General features: G+C 34.6%; 1 protein-coding gene across 1 annotated transcript; it reads left to right on the forward strand.

Moving 5' to 3' along the window:
* Positions 1-646: 646 nt before the first annotated feature.
* Positions 647-2,012, forward strand: LOC132738597 (probable G-protein coupled receptor 139). The gene has a single exon (XM_060726136.1). The coding sequence runs from the start codon at positions 729-731 to the stop codon at positions 1,980-1,982; it is 1,254 nt and encodes a 417-aa protein (XP_060582119.1). The 5' UTR covers positions 647-728; the 3' UTR covers positions 1,983-2,012.
* Positions 2,013-20,304: the final 18,292 nt, after the last annotated feature.

Here is a 20,304-nt window from a genome sequence, read left to right on the forward strand (position 1 = left end):
CCTTCTGACATGTGCCTTCCTTTGTACACGTTAAACTTAAAATATTCTGATATGCGCCTTCCTTTGTACACGTTAAACTTGAATTATTCTGACATGCGCCTTTCTTTACAAACGTTAAACTGGAATTTTTCTGTCAACTTGAAGTTTTCTGATAGGTCCGTCCTTTGTACACGTTTAACTTGAATTTTTCTGTCAGGCTCGTCCTTTGTACATGTTAAACTGGTAAAACTCTCTAAGCTGCATTCATCTGTACATGTTAAACATGAAATTTTCTGTCAAGCGCATTTCTTTGTACATGTGAAACTGAAAATTTTCTGTCATGGGCATCCTTTTGTACATTATCTACGTTTGTTTAGCATTTTATAATAAATGATAGTGTCTTAGTTTTTTATTACACAATTTGTTTTTGCGATTCTTGATAATTTTTTATCAAGTAAGATTATGTTACACAAGTTGACCTAAAATTATCCAAACATTATTTCGATAAATTATATCATATTTTCCTTATACGCATGTATATAATTTATATATCTGAAAATTGTCACTTTCCTAGGCTTTTCAGAATTCAGATTACAAAACGGAATTGATATGCATGTACACATGATCTCTTCTGTTTGTTTTCAGATAGATATATATCGGCGGCACAAGAAAACATATATCAAAGATGCCAGTATGTATGAATAATAAATAGCTTATTTTAAGCGTGCACCAGTGTAATTTACGTCAATATGAATACAACCGATGCAGTGCTATTCAAAAACTTCACAATGGATAACCTTACACATAAGGACGACATCTCTACATCTTTAACAGACGTTACTACAACTTCTTTTGCCGCATCTACAACTTCCCAGCTTATCACTACAGTAGAGGAAACATATGTTCCAAAACCGTTGACTATAGATGACATTCTCGGCGTATATTGGGAATACAACACGGCACGTGAGCTAGGGTTACACGGATATCCGGTGATAATTGCCCTTGGAACTATGGGTAACATTCTCACCTTGCTTGTCATGTTAAGAAAGAAAATGCGCCAACGCACAACGTGCTTCTATATGGCAATAATCGCCATGTTTGATACATTAGTTCTTTATTTCGCTTGTCTTAGACAATGGTTGGCTCTGCTTCATGGAAACGATGCGTTGTCGCTGAGTTCGTCTGCGTGCAAAATCTTCAATTTCCTCACGTACACGTTCTTTGACATATCCGTTTGGCTATTAGTGATAATGACGGTCGAACGATTTCTTGTTGTTCGTTTTCCTCTTCATGCGCCCAAAATATCTTCAATTCCACGTGCAAGAATAGCTGTAATAACCTTGGTCATTATAATGGCACTGGTAAATTTACATTTCTTCTGGACGGTTCATCTCGACGAAAGGGGACGCTGTATTTACGTAGAAGAGTTTGAACATTTTCATGACAACATATGGCCCTGGATTGACGCGACAGTCTATTCATTTCTGCCATTTTTATTCCTTCTAATTTTTAACCTTCTTATCATTATTATTCATAGAAGATCTGTAATTCTACGAAGAACAACCTTGAACATTTCCAAATCTAGAACTAGAGACAGAAGGTCAAATCAGGGGACGCAACTCCGACTTAGTGCAATGCTTCTTTTGGTGACCTTCACCTTTTTGTTATTGTCCGCGCCAAACGTTTTGCTAATTTGCTTGAGGCATAAATATTTTGATTTCTCTGTCCAAGTTGATGACTTCCGGGATATAGCTATATATAGACTTGTGTCAATGATCACAATGTTTTGTTTATACCTCAATCATGCTGTGAACTTTTTCCTGTACTGTATAACTGGACAAATGTTTAGACGAGAGCTATTGAAAATAGTCACGTGCCAATGCGACGCTGCACGCGCTCGATCATCTATGTTCTCGGATTTCACAACTCGAACTGCGAGATTGAGCGAGTCATCAATGCCAAGCAGCCCTGATCTTGTCAGAAGGCAAACAGATTACATCTAAATATGAAAAAGTGCCGAGTAAAGTTATTTTCTGAATACGAAACACTGAAGTGTTTTAACCGTAAAGACTCTCCCCCAAAACATTTATACAGCGTAATGCCATAAATGAGTTAATGGAAGCGCGGTAGTTAACGAAATATAAACTCTATAAAATTGATTTACTAACCTGAATAATAATGTGATATGAAAGTTGTATTTTGTAATATATCTCCTTTCTGAAAAATGACCTGTCGACATCTTCGGGGTAGACCATCGTACAGCTTCTGGATATAATGTAATGGCACCTCATTCCACACATGTTACAATTGAGCCTTCAAGTCATTGACATAATGTTTTAGATAAAGTCGATTTTTCAACGTGTTTTTTCATCAGTTGCCAAACTTTTTCAAAAGAACTCAAATCTGGTGACTGTGGGTGCCAACTAAGCTGGGGTATTTGGTTTCTATGTTTCCATGCCTCGAACTGTCGGGAGCGGTGGCAGGGAGCGTTGTCATCTTGAAACAGCCAGGTATTAACACCAATTACTTTCGCAATATTAATATGCCACAGATTCGAGTAAAACATCTCAATGTGTTGTTCAGAGTTCATGTTACCTTTTACGAATGCTAATGTTGCAATTCCATAATAACTTAACAAGTAATGCAACCCCGAGACCATGATCATAAAAATAAAAATCTGGGCGAGCATGCGCCTGGGCGACCATAGGTCCGGTGAGTCTACCTCTTTTTCTTATTAACAGTCCTTATTCCTATGGTTTTCCTGACGGATCGTCGTTTATATCCAAAGAAATGAAGTCTCCTCTGTACAGAACGAGTAGAAAGTTTCACAGGTGCTTTTTCATTAAATTTGCTGGTAATACACTTTAAACTAGATCGCCGATTTGTTTTTACAATCCTTTATAAAAAGTGCGGTCGGCGCGACTCGCTGTTGCATTTGGTCTGCCAGGTCGATAGGCATTTTCAATGTCTCCCTTTTCTTTCCATCGCTTTAAAATCCTGGAAATAGTGCTCTTACTAATAGTTAACCTTTTTGCAACATCCCTAGCACGTAATCCGCTTTCAATCAGCTCAAAAATATTTCTTTTCGTTTCACTCGTGCCTAGCCATTATTAACAGTGATTTAGATAAACGCGCTCTACAAACTTCTGGAAATATAAGTCACGCCACACCATAAGACTTGACAGGTCTAAAAATAGATAAAATGTCTATTTCTATTATACATTAATTTGCCATATCAAGGACGCTAACCGTAAAAATCAATAAACATACAAGAGGGCCATGATGGCCCTGAATCGCTCACCAGAAACAACTGTTTTTCAGTGATTACAGAAATATTTTTTTCAAATAAACTTGTAGAAAGAGAAGTCCAGTTCAACTTCAACTCTCTAGTTATAAGGTTTCCGGAAACTGATTGTTTTGTTCTTTATAGTAACAAGAGCCACCGCCGGGCGGGGGCAACGCTCGACTTTTTACTTTTTCTAAACGCAAACATAGAAAGGTTTGAACATATCTTAACGTTTCCTTTTTATAAATTTAGTTGGTCTGTCTTGTCACATTAGTTTTGTTTATATATTTTGTATATATATATATGAATAGAAACATTACACAATTTCTAAAAATAGCCACATTACGCAATTTCTAAAAATAGCAACATGACGCAATTTCTAAAAATAGAAACAATGACGCAATTTCTAATAGAAACAATGACGCAATTTCTAAAAAAAGAAACAATGACGCAATTTCTAAAAATAGCAACAATGACACAATTTCTAAAAATAGCAACAATGACGCAATTTCTAAAAATAACAACAATGACGCAATTTCTAAAAATAGAAACAATGACGCAATTTCTAAAAGTAGAAACTATGACGCAATTTCTCAACAACAAAAAAGTCGAGCTAAAAATGATAGGAACCAAGTTTGGTGATCATCCATCCATTATTTTGTGATAAAATTTGCCTATGACTGTTTTTCAAAATTGAGATCTTTGTTCTTTTTTTCTAATTATCTAAAGAATTAGATAATTATATAATCTCAGTATTTAGATATACATGTTTACTGTTTGTCAGGATGACACCACCGGTCAATATTTATTTATGATAACATAGGTATACTAGTCAACTTGACCAGAAAGTTAACATTTCTGGTTAATTATCTTACTCTCTAATAGAAATGAGAAATATTGTATCTTTAACTACATAAAGGAAAAAGGCAAAAGGTTGTTTTGATGAAATGTATTCAGTGAACATGAAAACAACTTTACATACATTGTATGAAACAGTGCAAAATTAATTTCAACAAGTGATAACCAAGTTTGCAAAATGTGATTCTGAATAGAAATAATTGAAACTGATACTTAAAAAGCACAAACAAGAGCCACCGCCAGGTGGGGGCAACGCTCGACTCTTTACTTTTTCTTTTAGCAAACAAGGAAATGTTTTAACAAATCTTAACGTTTCCTTTTTATAAATTTAATCCGTCTGTCTGGTCACATTAGCTTTGTCTATATATTTTGAATATCTAAATTTACCATGGGGGTGGCGGTCCGCATGGTGGTGGTGGTCCGCATGATGGTGGTGGTCAGCATGGCGGTGGTGGTCCGCATGTTGGTGGTGGTCAGCATGCTGGTGGTGGTCCGCATGTTGGCAGTGGTCAGCATGGCGGTAGTGGTCCGCATGCTGGTGGTGGTCCGCATGCTGGTGGTGGTCCAAAAATTTGGACTTTTGACCTTGAAGGTCTTTGACATTTTCAGAAACAAATGAAACATTTTTTTAGGCCTTAAGGAAAATTCTCTAGATTGACCTACAAATGAACCTTAGAATGATGTAATGGCCATCTGAATTCTAGTGCACAAATGGAAAGATACAAAGCACATTGACCTCAGATCTCTGTAAAGCAAACAGGTCATGACATTAAGACATTCAATCTTTTTTTTATGCATAACATGTACATGTGAACTTTTTTTCAAGAGGAAGAATTTACTTCAAAAAGAGGGAGATTTTTTAATTGACAGGAAATTTTGAAATGAAAAAGAAGGGAGATTTCTTAATTTTTTTAAAACACCCCTTATTCTAAGAAAAATATTTAAAAATTGACAGGTGAAAGGTGTCTCCCACTCAAATTGGGAGAGTTCACATGTTTGCATGTATACATATATGGAAAATTCCATCATGAGTTATTTTCCTTTCATTATTAAACTATAATTTGAAGAAATGCTATCGCCCAGGGCATTTTAGCTATAGTTGCTCCTAATATTTTTAGCTATAGCGACCCCTTAAAGGGACCAATCAAATTAATATGAGCACACTTGATAAAAGACTACCTAAGAATGCTACAGACAAAGTTTGGTGATCATCCATCAATTAGTTCTGTAGAAGCAGAAATTTCTATTTTTAGCTTAAGCGGCCCCTATAAGGGTCCAATCAAATTAATATGAGCACACTTGATCAAAGACTACCTAAGAATGCTACAGACAAAGTTTGGTGATCATCCATCAATAAGTTCTTTAGAAGAAGTTTCTAAAGCTTTTTCTATTTTTAGCTTTTGAGACCCCTAAAAGGGGCTAAGCAAATAAATATGAGCAAATTTGATAAAAGACTACCACAGAATGCTACAGACAAAATTTGGTGATCATCCATCAATTAGTTCTGCAGAAGCAGACCTTTAAGAAATTTCTATTTTTAGCTATAGCGGCCTTAAAAGTGACCAATCAAATTAATATGAGCAAACTTGATAAAAGACTACCAAAGAATGCTACAGACAAAGTTTGGTGATCATCCATCAAGTAGTTCTATAGAAACAGACGTTTAAAGTTATTTCTATTTTTAGCTATAGTGGCCCCTAAAAGGGGCCAATCAAATTAATATGAGCAAACTTGATAAAAGACTACCCAAGAATGCTACAGACAAAGTTTAGTGATCATCCATCTATTAGTTCTATAGAAGAAGATGTCTAAAGGTTTTTCTATTTTTAGCCCTAGAGACCCCTTAAAGGGGCCAATCAAATTAATATGAGCAAACTTGATAAAAGACTACACAAGAATGCTACAGACAAAGTTTGGTGATCATCCATCAATTAGTTCTATAGAAACAGACGTTTAAAGGTATTTCTATTTTTTGGCTATAGCGGCCCCTAAAAAGGGCCAATGAAATTCATATGAGCAAACTTGATAAAAGACTACCCAAGAATGCTATAAACAAAGTTTGGTGATCATCCATCCATTAGTTCTTTAGAAGAAGATGTTTAAAGGTTTTTCTATTTTTAGCCCTAGAGACCCCTAAAAGGGGCCAATCAAATTAATATGAGCAAACTTGATAAAACACTACCCAAGAATGCTACAGACAAAGTTTGGTGATCATCCATCCATTAGTTCTGTAGAAGAAGATGTTTAAAGGTTTTTCTATTTTTAGCTCTGATGACCCCTAAAAGGGGCCAATTGGAATGACATGAGCAAATTCAAGTGTGACTGTCACAAGGATGCTACAGACCAAATTTGAAGTAAATCTGCCCAGTAGTTTCAGAGAAGAAGACGATTGTTGACGCATGACGACGGACGACGGACGCCGGAGCATCCCCCTTTAATACTAATAGCTCACCCTGAGCCTTCGGCTCTGGTGAGCTAATAAACCCCAGCTGCATATAAACATATATGTCGCTATTAAAGCTGCATGCCTCCAAATAAGCCAAAATATTTCAAGAATATTTAACTTGGAAAAACTGTATCAAAATTTTAAGAAAAGTAAACAGATTAAAGATTCTAGTGATAATTTATATCTTATGTGCACTTAATGAATTTTTTGAAGTATTTATCACCATATTTCTACTGCGTTACTACGCTGTAGGGGCTATTTTTGCATATTTTGACCCTTTTTTTGGGGTAATTTACGTGGATTATAAGTGCCGATTTCAGTGTGTCAATTACTTTCTTTATTTCACAATATTTAACTTATAGATACATTTTCAAATTTTTCATGAAAATTAGGATGAATCTGGAGGCGTGCGTGCTGCTTACTAATTTATGGCATGACGCTGTAAATATTCTTGAAACATGTTTAGGGGAATTGTCTCATAAATAAGAACCAAACATATAAATATGAAGAACATGTGATGTTATATTACTATGATTGACATATAGGCGAAAATTATCGCATATCGTTCATCATCATCTTCGTTGATATTATCGTTAAAATTATTAGTATTGCAGTAATCCATCATCATCATCGTCATCATCATCATTATCATCATATAATAATAATAATTATAATAATAATAATAATAATTATTATTATTATTATTATTTCATCATTATCAGCCTCACATTATAAATTTATTATTATTGTTATTATTATTGTTGTTGTTGTAATTATTATTATTATTTCATTATTAAGTGATTTTCTTTAATGAAATATGTAGTTATACCTTTAAATGAAATAAATTATAAATACAAGGTTATTGAATGAGCATTTTGTCAGTATTCATAAATAAATGAACGGATGAAATTTTAGAATATGCATATTATATTCACAGTGCATTATATAATTTAAAAGTTCTAAAACAAACAAAAAACAACAACTTTTCAATAAATTTAATAATAAGTCAGACTCGATAATTCTGAAAGGAGAGTTCGAATGAAAAGTATGATTTTTGCCCCTTTGTCTAATGCATTTTGTTTACAGTCGTGATGTTTTGACGAAATACCAATAGCAGTATCAAAGTTTTCTAAAATGTGCATAAATATATATGCAACAAAATCATTGCAAATTGTTCGCAATTATTAACAAATTGAAAGAGAAGAACGAACCTGAACATTTCATATTTGTGGAAGCGATTGAAAGAAAAAAGAACCAAGCGTTTACATGTTGTGGTCGTAACGTTTGAAATAGTAGAAATAGCTAAATTATAAGTAAACTAAAATGTACTTTTTTGTGGATTTTTTTATCATAAATTGTTGGTCCTGCCTGCTTCATTATTATTTTTCACTCGTTATATATTATCAAGATACAAAGATATACGAGAATAAGTATTAAGTAATAAATATAATTAAATAAATATGAAGAAAAGGAGAGAGCGACTAACAGTTTTTCTTTAAAAAGAGTGAAACGCACATTCCACTAATATTTGATCTAGCTGTATCTTTTACAAATTTTACGACCGCATTTTTTGGCAAAGGAATTTCATCAAAATATAAAAGAATTGTATCTTTCTTTTTTTACTCTGAAATGAGTGAAATTGCCAAAAAATGAGGTCGTAAAATTTGTAAAAGAAATAGCTATAGCCAATATTATAAACTTGTTTTTAAACGTATGTCTTTCTCTTTTTCTTCATATTCTATTTATTCATTCTATATCTTATCAAAATATAAAACAAGTGATTCTTCCATATTTTTTGTCACTCTGAGATTATTGAAATTCCTTCGAAACTGTTATCACATTCAGTACAATTAACATTGATAAAGTAGCGTAAATGAATGCAATAACATTTGTAGAATGCACCTGAAATCACACGAGAATTGTAAAACAAATTGTTTATTTCTTATTCAACCGGAAACTGGAAGGTTGAAAATAAATACAAAAAAATATTATGTACCAGGAATCACACTTGAAAAGAATTATAGTGAATATGTGAGCACGTGAAATAAAGAACAACATCGATGAGAAATACACAACAACAGACAAACAACAACAGTACAACTTATAAGATCGTTGAATTTTTTAACATTTCGATGAAAATCATTTTGAAAACGTTATATTACACACATATATTCTATTTGAATGCCATAGCAAAGGTATGATGTAATTAAGGTTGTTACCACACTTAAGTGAAATTTTATATACTGTATGTATATAATTATGCGTTTAAAACAATTTTCAAACAAAATATGTACTGCAAATATTTGTCCACATTATATGTAATCATTAAGATGTATGCATTCATTTCTTATTAATAATTTTGACTCAGACTTTACAGAAAATAAATTTCCAAATACCTCCCTTTATTATAATATCTTTAATGCTTTTTGGAACTTACAGCATTGATAAAACTTCATTTGAGCATTATATATATTTATCATATAAAACCATGAAAAAAATGAGTTACAGGATCTTAAACAGTTAGGTATATGTATTACACCTTTCGACAGAAAGATAAATTTAAATACAATTTCGGCTAAAACATCATAAAAATATATATTATGTCCAAGCTATAAAGCAGCATTCCAGATTAAGCTAATTTTATGACAATTTTTTATCTTTTTTAAATGTATTTAAAAGTAAAATAATGTGAAGTGAACAAAGATGGTAAATTACACATTACAATCGGCGCTTTCACTCGGCGTAAATTACCAAGAATAGGTCAACATATGCAAAAGTAGCCGTAAGTGCGTTAGTAACGCAGTAGACCTACAGTGATAAATACTAGATCGAACTTAGCATGTATATCATTACTCAATCTGATTAAAGTTCGGATCTATTCAATATGTTAATTAAGAGCTGATTTTAATCGGATTCATTTTTATTTGAATTATTTTACTTTTCTTAAAAATCCTAGTACATTTTATTTCTTGAATATTTTGGCTAATCTGGAAACATGCAGCTTTAATTATACTACTTGGAAGTACATTTTTAGTATATTTATTATCGCAGAATAGAATGTCCTTTTCCTCTCTTGTTGCTAGACCTTAATTTTTAACTTACTGGATTTTTAGGCCTTTATTTTTTGAACTGTTAATTATTATCGTTGTTTGATTGGGTTTAACGTCACACCGACACAGTATAGGTCCTATTGCGACGTTCCAGCTTTACTGGTGGAGGAAGACCTCAGGTGCCCTTCCGTGCATTATTTCAGGCACGAACGGGCACCTGAGTAGAACCACCGACGTTCCGTAAGCTAGCTGGATAGCTGCCTAATATGAAAGACTCCAAAGTCCCTGTCGGGATTTTACCCACAGCGGTGAGGGGCAAGTGGTTTGAAGTCAACAACCTTAACCACTCGGCCACAGACGCCCTTAAAGTGTTCATTATGATCAATCTTTGGGAAATAAAGGTGATATCGGAATTAACCAGCCGACAGTAAAGAGTTTGATCATATTGTACTGGTGACAATCTAGCCTTAGTCTAAAACGGTAAGGGTGGTGGTGTTGGTAGCTTTCACTCCGGATCATGGCAGTTAGCCACATTGGATTTACCAGGGCACAGTTCAACCAACGTATGGTTCCAGGGTAGGCTGTTAAGCAGTTTTACCAATATTTGTGCCTTCACTTTCGCAAGGAACATATCGGTGCTGACGTACAGTGCGAATGACGCTAGAAAGGATTTCATGATCAATCACAACGGGAATTCCCGCACGTTTATGAAATTAACCCGGGGCGCCCCAATTTTCCCCAGATTCAAAGCTCTACCCATTAAACTATCCGGGCCGGGTATAGGGGTAAAAGTTTAATATATTGGAATTTTTAAGAAAAGACTTTTAAAAAGTGTAAATAAAAAAGCGCTTTACTTAAAATTGGCCGTAAAATTTTAAATGCGTTGAAATTAATAAATTTTTTTCGTGATATTAAAATTTTTCATTTACCGCAAACAACAACAAAAAAAAAACTTTTTTTAATATTTTAAATAAATTAAAAGGAAATTTAAGTACTTTTAAGTTTTTATGTACCATTTTGGTTTAAAATTTTTTTGTAAAAAGTGCCGTTAGTCCCGTGAATTTTCTTCACGCGTCAAATAATGACAAATAAAATGCTTGCATAACTCGAAGCTGTTATAATTTAACCATTTCAGTGTTTTGTAATTTGAATATGATATCAAGCAATTCTAATTTCTCACTTGATTTGAAATATATACAGAATAACTAGGCATTCTTCTTTGCAAAATAACCTACTTTCATTTGCTATTCTTCCATGTTGTGTTTACTTTTTAGCCGATCGGGTTTTACGTCACACTAACATAGTATAGTTCACTTAGCGACTTGTGGTGCCCCTCTGTATGTTATATTTACTGTATTTCGCAAAATATATCCAGCTCTATAATGAAGTTTTGCCAGATAATAGTATCTGTAATAAACAAGTTAAAATCTCTTTATTATACCCCCAAAAACGAAGATTGGGGGGGGGGGGGTATATAGGAGTCACCCGGTGGTCGGTCGGTCGGTTGGTCGGTCGGTCGGTCGGTCGGTCGGTCCAGACGTCCGTTGCATTTTCCTTGTCCGGAGCATAACTTGAAAACTAATGGTTGGAATTCAATATAACTACATACAATGGTCAAGCACATTGAGAGGAAGTGCAGTGCACAAGAACCATAACTCTATCATGGCTAATTACAGAGTTATTGCCCTTTGTTACTTTTCCTTGTCCGGGGCATAACTTGAAAACTACTGGTTGGAATTCAAAACAACTTCATACAATTGTCAAACACAATAAGGGGAAGTGCAGTGCACAAGAACCATAACTCTATCTAAAGTAATTACAGAGTTATTGCCCTTTGTTGCTTTTCCATTGCTTTTTTTTGTCCGTTGCATTTTCCTTGTCCGGAGCATAACTTGAAGACTAATGGTTGGAATTCAATATAACTACATACAATGGTCAAAGCACATTGAGAGGAAGTGCAGTGCACAAGAACCATAACTCCATCTTGACTAATTACAGAGTTATTGCCCTTTGTTACTTTTCCTTGTCCGTGGCATAACTTGAAAACTACTGGTTGGAATTCAAAACAACTTCATACAATTGTCAAACACAATAAGGGGAAGTGCAGTGCACAAGAACCATAACTATATCTAAAGTTATTACAGAGTAATTGCCCTTTGTTGCTTTTCCATTGCCTTCTTTTTTTTGTCCGGACCATAACTTGAAGACTAATGGTTGGAATTCAATATAACTACATACAATGGTCAAGCACATTGAGAGGAAGTGCAGTGCATAAGAACCATAACTCTATCTAAAGTAATTACAGAGTTATTGCCCTTTATTACTTTTCCATTGCTTTCTTTTGTCGCGGACCATAACTTGAAGACTAATTGTTGGAATTCATTATAACTTCATACAATGGTCCAGCACATTGAGAGGAAGTGCAGTGCACAAGAACCATAACTCCATCTTGACTAATTACAGAGTTATTGCCCTTTGTTACTTTTCCATTGCTTTCTTTTGTCCGGACCATAACTAGAAAACTTATTGTTGGAATTCATTATAACTTCATACAATGGTCAAGCACATTGAGAGGAAGTGCAGTGCATAAGAACCATAACTCCATCTTGACTAATTACAGAGTTACTGCCCTTTGTTACTTTTCCTTGTCCAGAGCATGACTTGAAAACTACTGGTTGGAATTCAAAACAACTTCATTCAGTGGTCAAGCACAATAAGGGGAAGTGCAGTGCACAAGAACCATAACTTCATCTTGACTTATTACAGAGTTATTGCCCTTTGTTACTTTTCCATTGCTTTCTTTTGTCCGGACCATAACTGGAAAACTTATTGTTGGAATTCATTATAACTTCATACAATGGTTAAGCACATTGAGAGGAAGTGCAGTGCATAAGAACCATAACTCCATCTTGACTAATTACAGAGTTACTGCCCTTTGTTACTTTTCCTGTCCAGAGCATGACTTGAAAACTACTTGTTGGAATTCAAACAAACTTTCATTCAATGGTCAAGCACAATAAGGGGAAGTGCAGTGCACAAGAACCATAACTTCATCTTGACTAATTACAGAGTTATTGCCCTTTGTTACTTTTCCTTGTCCAGAGCATAACTTGAAAACTACTGTTTGGAATTCCGTACAACTTCATACAGTTGTCAAGGACATTCAAAGGAAGTGCAGTGCACAAGAGCCATAACTCCATTTTGACAAAATACAGAGTTACTGCCTTTGATACTTTTCCTTGTCCGGAGCATAACTTAAAACGTACTGGTTGGAATCCAAAACAACTTCATACAATGGTCAAGCACAATAAGAGGAAGTGCAGTGCACAAGAACTTTAACTCTATCTTCAGTATTTATAGAGTTATTGCCCTTTGTTCTTTTTCTTTGTCTTTCTGGACTTTTACAGATAATTTCAATTAAATTCATCAATGGGGCCAAAACCACATTGAAAGGGAAATTTGCCAACATTACATGAAAACCACAATTTATCTTTTAATTCCCACAACCCAAAACTCATGTTTCAATTCTTTTACAAGGTATTCTGTTACTAGGAACATCCTCATTTCCGAAGCAGACTTGTGGGGGTATTAATCACATTTAGTGATAGTTCTAGTATTTCTTTTGTAATTTGCCTTTTATTTAAAAGCTATCTCCTTGTGAGTGGAGCATCAGAATTGCAGACACCGTTTATTCTTGCGTGGCCGTAAGAGGCAACTATATAGGTTCGAATTATTAAAGTCTATGTATCTCAGAGCTAAAGCATGACCCCTGGTATTGTTTTAAGTTTGTGCATGTGCAACGAGGGTACCGTTTGAGTAGATTTCGCAAAGAGGGTACGGATACACCGTGAGCAGGTGAGGTGGTTTTGACCCCTGGGGTTGTTTTAAGTTTGTAACACCCGAGGTTAGCCAAAATCATCGTCATATGACCTAACCTGTGTTGGTGCGCCGTCAAACCAGACCAAAAATATGAAAGTCTCTTTATATTGCTGTTGCAATTTGTCTGTTATTGAATAATAAGTATCTTCTTGTGACTGAGAGGGTTGTCTTTACGGGTTGAGGCCACCGTTTATCCTTGCGTGATCGTAAGAGTCAACTAAATGCGTTCGAATTATTAGAGTCTATGTATCCCATAGCTGCAGCAGCACGGTGCATATTCATATCGGTACCCTCTTTGCGAAATCTACTCAAACGGTACCCTCTGTGCACATGCACAGGTCTATCTCTGCTAAAAACAAACCAGCGATGGATAATTAGCTAGTAAAAATTCATTGTAATAAGGAAAGGAGGTATGACACGTGGAAAAGATATATACCACGGAACACTAGAATGTTTAATTTATGTGCTGATTTGTCACGTGTCCGTTTTTCAAGTACCGCAACTTCACAGTAAGCTACATAAAATGGACATGTCTTGTCTCGCCCATCACCTCGACATATTGTTTCGGACTAAAAAGAAACCAGTGGCTTGACTATATATGCATCATACATATTTCATATGTTCATTTATATATCATCTTCGGACAAATGGCAGTATAATATCAAAAATAAATGTAAAATTCATAAAAACACCCTACTTTCGGTTTTGCAGCGGCACAGGCTACCTCTTGCATGCTTTTGAATTCATTATATCACAGGTACCCTATCATTTTTTAACACACGGGTACCCTCAAGCTTTTATTTGCGTTAAACGTTACGCATGTAATATTTCCTATTTTTATGTACGTATATATACAATAGTGTCATGATACAGACTTCTGTTATTCACAAATGTGAATATACAAACTAGACGAACACATTTGTAGACTTATGATGCTTAATCTTAGATATGGTCAGTGGCCGGAATCGCCTGTCTTAAATAAGAACTGCCCATTCAAGTCAAATTCCGACTACCTGTATTATAAAGTCTTACAATTTTGCCGTGTTGGGCTTTCTTTAGGGATTCTATTTTTCACTATTTTATTCGATCTTTCGCGTTTCTTGCGTGTTAGGACGGGTACCCGTGTATCAAAAATATTGAATAAGTACATTGTAATAGAAAGAGCATCGAAACACGAGGCTATCTGATTTGTACGAGGGGGCGTAGCCCCCCGAGTATTAATCAGATTGCCGAGTGTTTTGATGTTCTTTCTCTTTTGTATCATAGTCAAACATAAAACACGCTCCCTGTTGTCACAATATGAAACCCCATGAAAAATGAACCAAATAACGAGCATCTGAATATGACATTTCTGTCGCTTTCCCTTTCTCTGCCGTCACAATAAGTAAACCCCAGCAAAAATGAGCCAATCAATGGGCATGCCCTGGAGTGCGAGCAACTAATACCTGTACTCAAGTTAACGCACTGTGCATGTATATGTATACGATTTATCTCTGACATATTTTCAACAGAAAGGTCCCCAAACTGTGATACAAGAGGGTACCTGTGATATAAAAAATCAATAGCAAAGAGGTGGCCTGTTTCGCTGCAAAACCGAAAGTTTAATTTTACATTTATTTTTGAATAATAACTGCTATTTTCCTGAATATTATGTATAAATGAACATATGTAATAGGTATGGTGCTAATATAGTCAAGCCACTGGTTCATTTCAGCCTGAAACAATATGTCGAGGTGATGGGCGAGACAAGACATGTCGATTTTATGTAGCTTATAGTGGGGTTGCAATAATTGAAAATGGACACACTGCAATAAACACTTGAAGATAAAACATTCTAGTGTTCCGTGGTATACATATTTTCCACATGACATACCTCCTTTCGTCATTTGAAGGAGCATTTGGTGGATTGTTATCCATCGCTGGTTTGTTTTCCTGTGCATGTGCAAAGAGGGTACCGTTTGAGTAGATTTCGCAAAGAGGGTACCGATACACCGTGAGCAGGTGAGGTGGTTTTGACCCCTGGTGTTGTTTTAAAATATGATAAACAAGATCAACAAGGAAAGACGGCGTTCAATGAACGCAACCCCCATATGACCCAGCAACAAGAACCAATGGCAAGGAGCCCAGGCGGACCCCAAACAAAAACAGGACAGGGCAAAGACAGAGCACGGACAGGTTAAGTTTGTAACACCCGAGACTAGCCAAACTCATCGTCATATGACCTAAACTGTGTTGGTGCGCCGTAAAAAAAAACAGACCAAAAATATTAGTTATGACTTTCCTCTTTTGTAAAAAGTATATGACCTTGATATAGATATTCATTGTGTTAGTGCGCCGTAACACTAAACCAAATTAATACATGTAGTTATGTTTCGAAATGACTAATATAGATATTTATTGTGTTGGTGCGCCGTAAAACCGAACAAAATATATAGGAAAAATGTATTAAAAATTGACGGAAGCAAATATAAATTTAAGTCAGTTTGAACTTTTGGAAAAAAATATGTGACAATAATATTAATTGTGTCTGTGCGCCGTAAAACCAAACAAAAATTATAGTTATGATCTTGCTTTTTAGGAAAAATGTATTAAAAATTGACGGAAGATAAAACTTATAAGAGATAGTATTTATGGAATGCAAAGAACCTTCATGTACAAAGGTTTTCGCTTCATCTAACTTTACTTAATTTTTGGCCGGGTTGCACTGGTGCAAACCCGGGTTATAGTATGGTGAATGTCGGGCGGCGGGCGGGCGGGGAAAAACTTTCGTAACAGTTTTCTCAGCAACTACGAGTACTTATCACAGCCTCTTGATATTTGGTATACAGCATCAAAACATGGTCCCATACCGTGGGATTTGATTTCAGGTCTGTCGCTCATCCACTTCCTGTTTGCAAACTTAGTTAAATTTTCAACATTAATGGTCAATTGCAGGAAATTTTCGTAACAGTTTTCTCAGCAACTACTCATCACAGCCTCTTGATATCTGGCATACAGCATTGACACGTGGTCCCATACCGTGGGATTCAATTTCAGGGCTGTCGCTCATCCACTTCCTGTTTATCGACTTAGTTAATTTTTCAGCATTAATGGTCAATGGTAGGACATTTTCGTAACAGATTTCTCAGCAACTACTTATCACAGCCTCTTGATATTTGGCATACAGCATCAACACATGGTCCCATACCGTGGGATTTGATTTCAGGTCTGTCGCTCATCCACTTCCTGTTTGCCAACTTAGTTAAATTTTCAACATTAATGGTCAATGGCAGGAAATTTTCGTAACAGTTTTCTCAGCAACTACTCATCACAGCCTCTTGATATTTGGCATACAGCATTGACACGTGGTCCCATACCGTGGGATTCAATTTCAGGGCTGTCGCTCATCCACTTCCTGTTTATCGACTTAGTTAAATTTTCAACATTAATGGTCAATGGTAGGAAATTTTCGTAACAGTTTTCTCAGCAACTACTTATCACAGCCTCTTGATATTTGCATACAGCATCAACACATGGTCCCATACCGTGGGATTTGATTTCAGGTCTGTCGCTCATCCACTTCCTGTTTGCCAACTTAGTTAAATTTTCAACATTAATGGTCAATGGCAGGAAATTTTCGTAACAGTTTTCTCAGCAACTACTCATCACAGCCTCTTGATATTTGGCATACAGCATTGACACAGGGTTGCATATGGTGGGATTAGATTTCAAATATGTTGCTCATCCTTTTCTTTTTTATCTACTTAGTTAAATTTTCAACATTAATGGACAATGGTAGGAGGAAATTTTTGTAACAGTTTTCGCAGCAACTACTTATCACAGCTTCTTGATATTTAGCATACAGCATTGCCTCATGGTCCCATACTGTGGGATTCGATTTCAGGTCTGTCGCTCATCCACTTCCTGTTTACCGACTTAGTTATATTTTTGACATTAATGGTCAATGGTAAACATTTTTTGTAACATCACAGCCTCACGATATTTGGTATACAAATGCAACCCGGCCTTTTCTGCCTTTGACCCATTTTAAATTAAAGCAATCTCGTTTGTAAGAATACCATACTCATAATTTTAGTGATGCTTTAATAAGCAGAGGACGGTTTTATCATGTCCTTTTAAAACAAAATTTGAAAAAAGAAAGACGGGCAACATCAAGAGGTGGATCCTTAACGATTTCATTCAACCCTTTATTAATGTTCTTTTCATTCGTTATCTTCTACACGGCCGAATAGAGTGACCGTTCAAACCTCTGGTTAATGCTTACATACTTACTGAGTGAGTGAAATTAACCAATTTACGTACTAAATGAAAGTTAAATAAACTCTAAGAAATGCTTTTTTAAATAATACAAGAGTGCCAAGAGGGTCCTGAATCGCTCACCTGAGAAATAGGTTAAACGGTCAAAGTTGAGCCTCTTTCCACCCCAGAAGAAATAACGAAAATTAAAATATTGCAAAAAGCAGCGGATTTACAGTACATATAAGAAAAATCAATGACCCTCGGGGCGGGGCCAATTTTGACCATTGGGCATTTATTTGAACAAAATTGTTAGGGATCTACCAAATATCTAAGCTCTAGCTCTTTCGGGTTTTTAAGATTTTTTGTAAAAAATCTTTTGGTTGTCATGGCAACCAGAGTCCTTTATGGAGTTTAATTCTTTCAGCTTCATGCAAGGAACATCTCTGCAAAGTTTCAACAAATTTGGCCGAGTGGTTTAGGAGGATAAGTTGTTTAAAGAAATTATTGACGCACGGACGGACGCACGGACGACTGACAATGGGCCATCACAAAAGCTCACCTTGAGGACATTGTCCCCAGGTGAGCTAATAAAATATCATTCAAATGTATATGGAAATCTTTAAGATTTATAAAGATAATATGCGATTTTATTTATTTCACGGTACGTAAACGTTACGTATAGGTTATGTTTACTAGTATCGTATCGATTTATTCAGGGAATAGACATATACACACATATATCAATTTGCATACAAATGAATATATAAAAACACACACATAAATGCAACAAAAATAATTATAAGATTAATTAATGAGTATGTTCCCTAGGATTGCCCATTAAGCTAAAAGCTTATTTCCAATGGGGTCCATTTACTGTAAAATTGTTACACTAACTTACATAATAATAAATGAATTATAAAGAAGTTAAAATAAACGCAAATTTTCAACAATCAAGGCACATTTTTCAATATATAATAAGACAAGTACATTGTACACAAACAAAATGAAATAAATTTCGTTTAAACTAAAACATATCAAGTACAACATAAACAAGTTACAAAACCTTATCATAAGTTATACATCAATTTAATAATAAATGAACATATTATTCACTTGTTTATCATTTTCATTACTTAAAAAATGTTTTACTTTCGTTTTAAATCTTTGGATATTGTCAATTGATCAATTGATCTAATGTTGTCTGGTAAAGAATTCCAGTCTTTTGTGGCATTGTAGAAAAGGTAAGTAAACAATAACAAAATTAAATTTTAAAGATTAAAGTTCGGATCTATTCAATATGTTAATTAAGAGCTGATTTTAATCGGATTCATTTTTATTTGAATTATTTTACTTTTCTTAAAAATCCTAGTACATTTTATTTCTTGAATATTTTGGCTAATCTGGAAACATGCAGCTTTAATTATACTACTTGGAAGTACATTTTTAGTATATTTATTATCGCAGAATAGAATGTCCTTTTCCTCTCTTGTTGCTAGACCTTAATTTTTAACTTACTGGATTTTTAGGCCTTTATTTTTTGAACTGTTAATTATTATCGTTGTTTGATTGGGTTTAACGTCACACCGACACAGTATAGGTCCTATTGCGACGTTCCAGCTTTACTGGTGAAGGAAGACCTCAGGTGCGCCTTCGTGCACTTATCTCAAGTATAATGTTGACTTATAATATCGTAATAAAATGTACCTTTATTGAAATAAATGCAACATCGTAACAAAAACTATTTTGATATGTTATTTTAAAATATAACTAAATATATTAATAATTAAAAAATAAATAATGAAAATAATTAAAACAAAACCAGAGCAAATAGAGATAAATAAAAAACCCTAAAGAAAGCGCACAACATAAAATTGTAAAATATTGCAGGCTCGGTTTGATTGAGCCTGTTCATGGACGGTAATGTAAAGTGCAAGTCACCGTTACAAAGTTTCAGTTTGTATTTTCATTGTTTCCCTTCTTTATAAAGGCTATTTTATTACTAAACTAAATACTTCTTAGATATATAGTTATTCATTTTAAGTTTACCATTAGAAACGGAATTAATATTGTATGCACAATAACATTTTGATAAAGGTTGCACTTTATCAAATCTTTATCTATTTTGAAACCGCTTTTGTATATTTACCACATGTATTCACTAACGGCCACTTAGTTCTATGTAAGTTTGGTGCTTACTGTTTGAGATAAATTGAAAACAATATATTTCGATTGAGATAACATAAAGCATATATATGGTCACAATTAACAACAAAAAAAGTCTGGGTAAATTTCAACAACTTCCCAAAAATACAAGTCACAAAATGACAACATTACTATTTTAAATGTGAAAAGCATACTGTATGCTAGCGAACAATTTTTGACTGGTTTGCTGCTGAAAAAAAAATGCAGTATTATATTGATCAAATAGATTTTATAATTGGTATTAAGTTTCATTGTAATTTCACATTTTAAAAATAACTATGATGTTGATTTAGAAAAGAAATTCAAAGCATATCATTTGTAGAAACATTACGAAACATACTGGAGACAAAATCAAAGTTCTATCA

The sequence above is a fragment of the Ruditapes philippinarum genome, unplaced genomic scaffold (genome assembly GCF_026571515.1).
Source record: "Ruditapes philippinarum isolate M1 unplaced genomic scaffold, ASM2657151v2 ctg4067_1_1_1_1, whole genome shotgun sequence".
Lineage (NCBI taxonomy): Eukaryota > Metazoa > Mollusca > Bivalvia > Venerida > Veneridae > Ruditapes > Ruditapes philippinarum.

What these genes read in the sequence shown, in the direction of transcription:
- LOC132738597 (XM_060726136.1), top strand. Translation starts at nt 729, where the DNA reads ATGAATACAACCGATGCAGTGCTATTCAAAAACTTCACAATGGATAAC.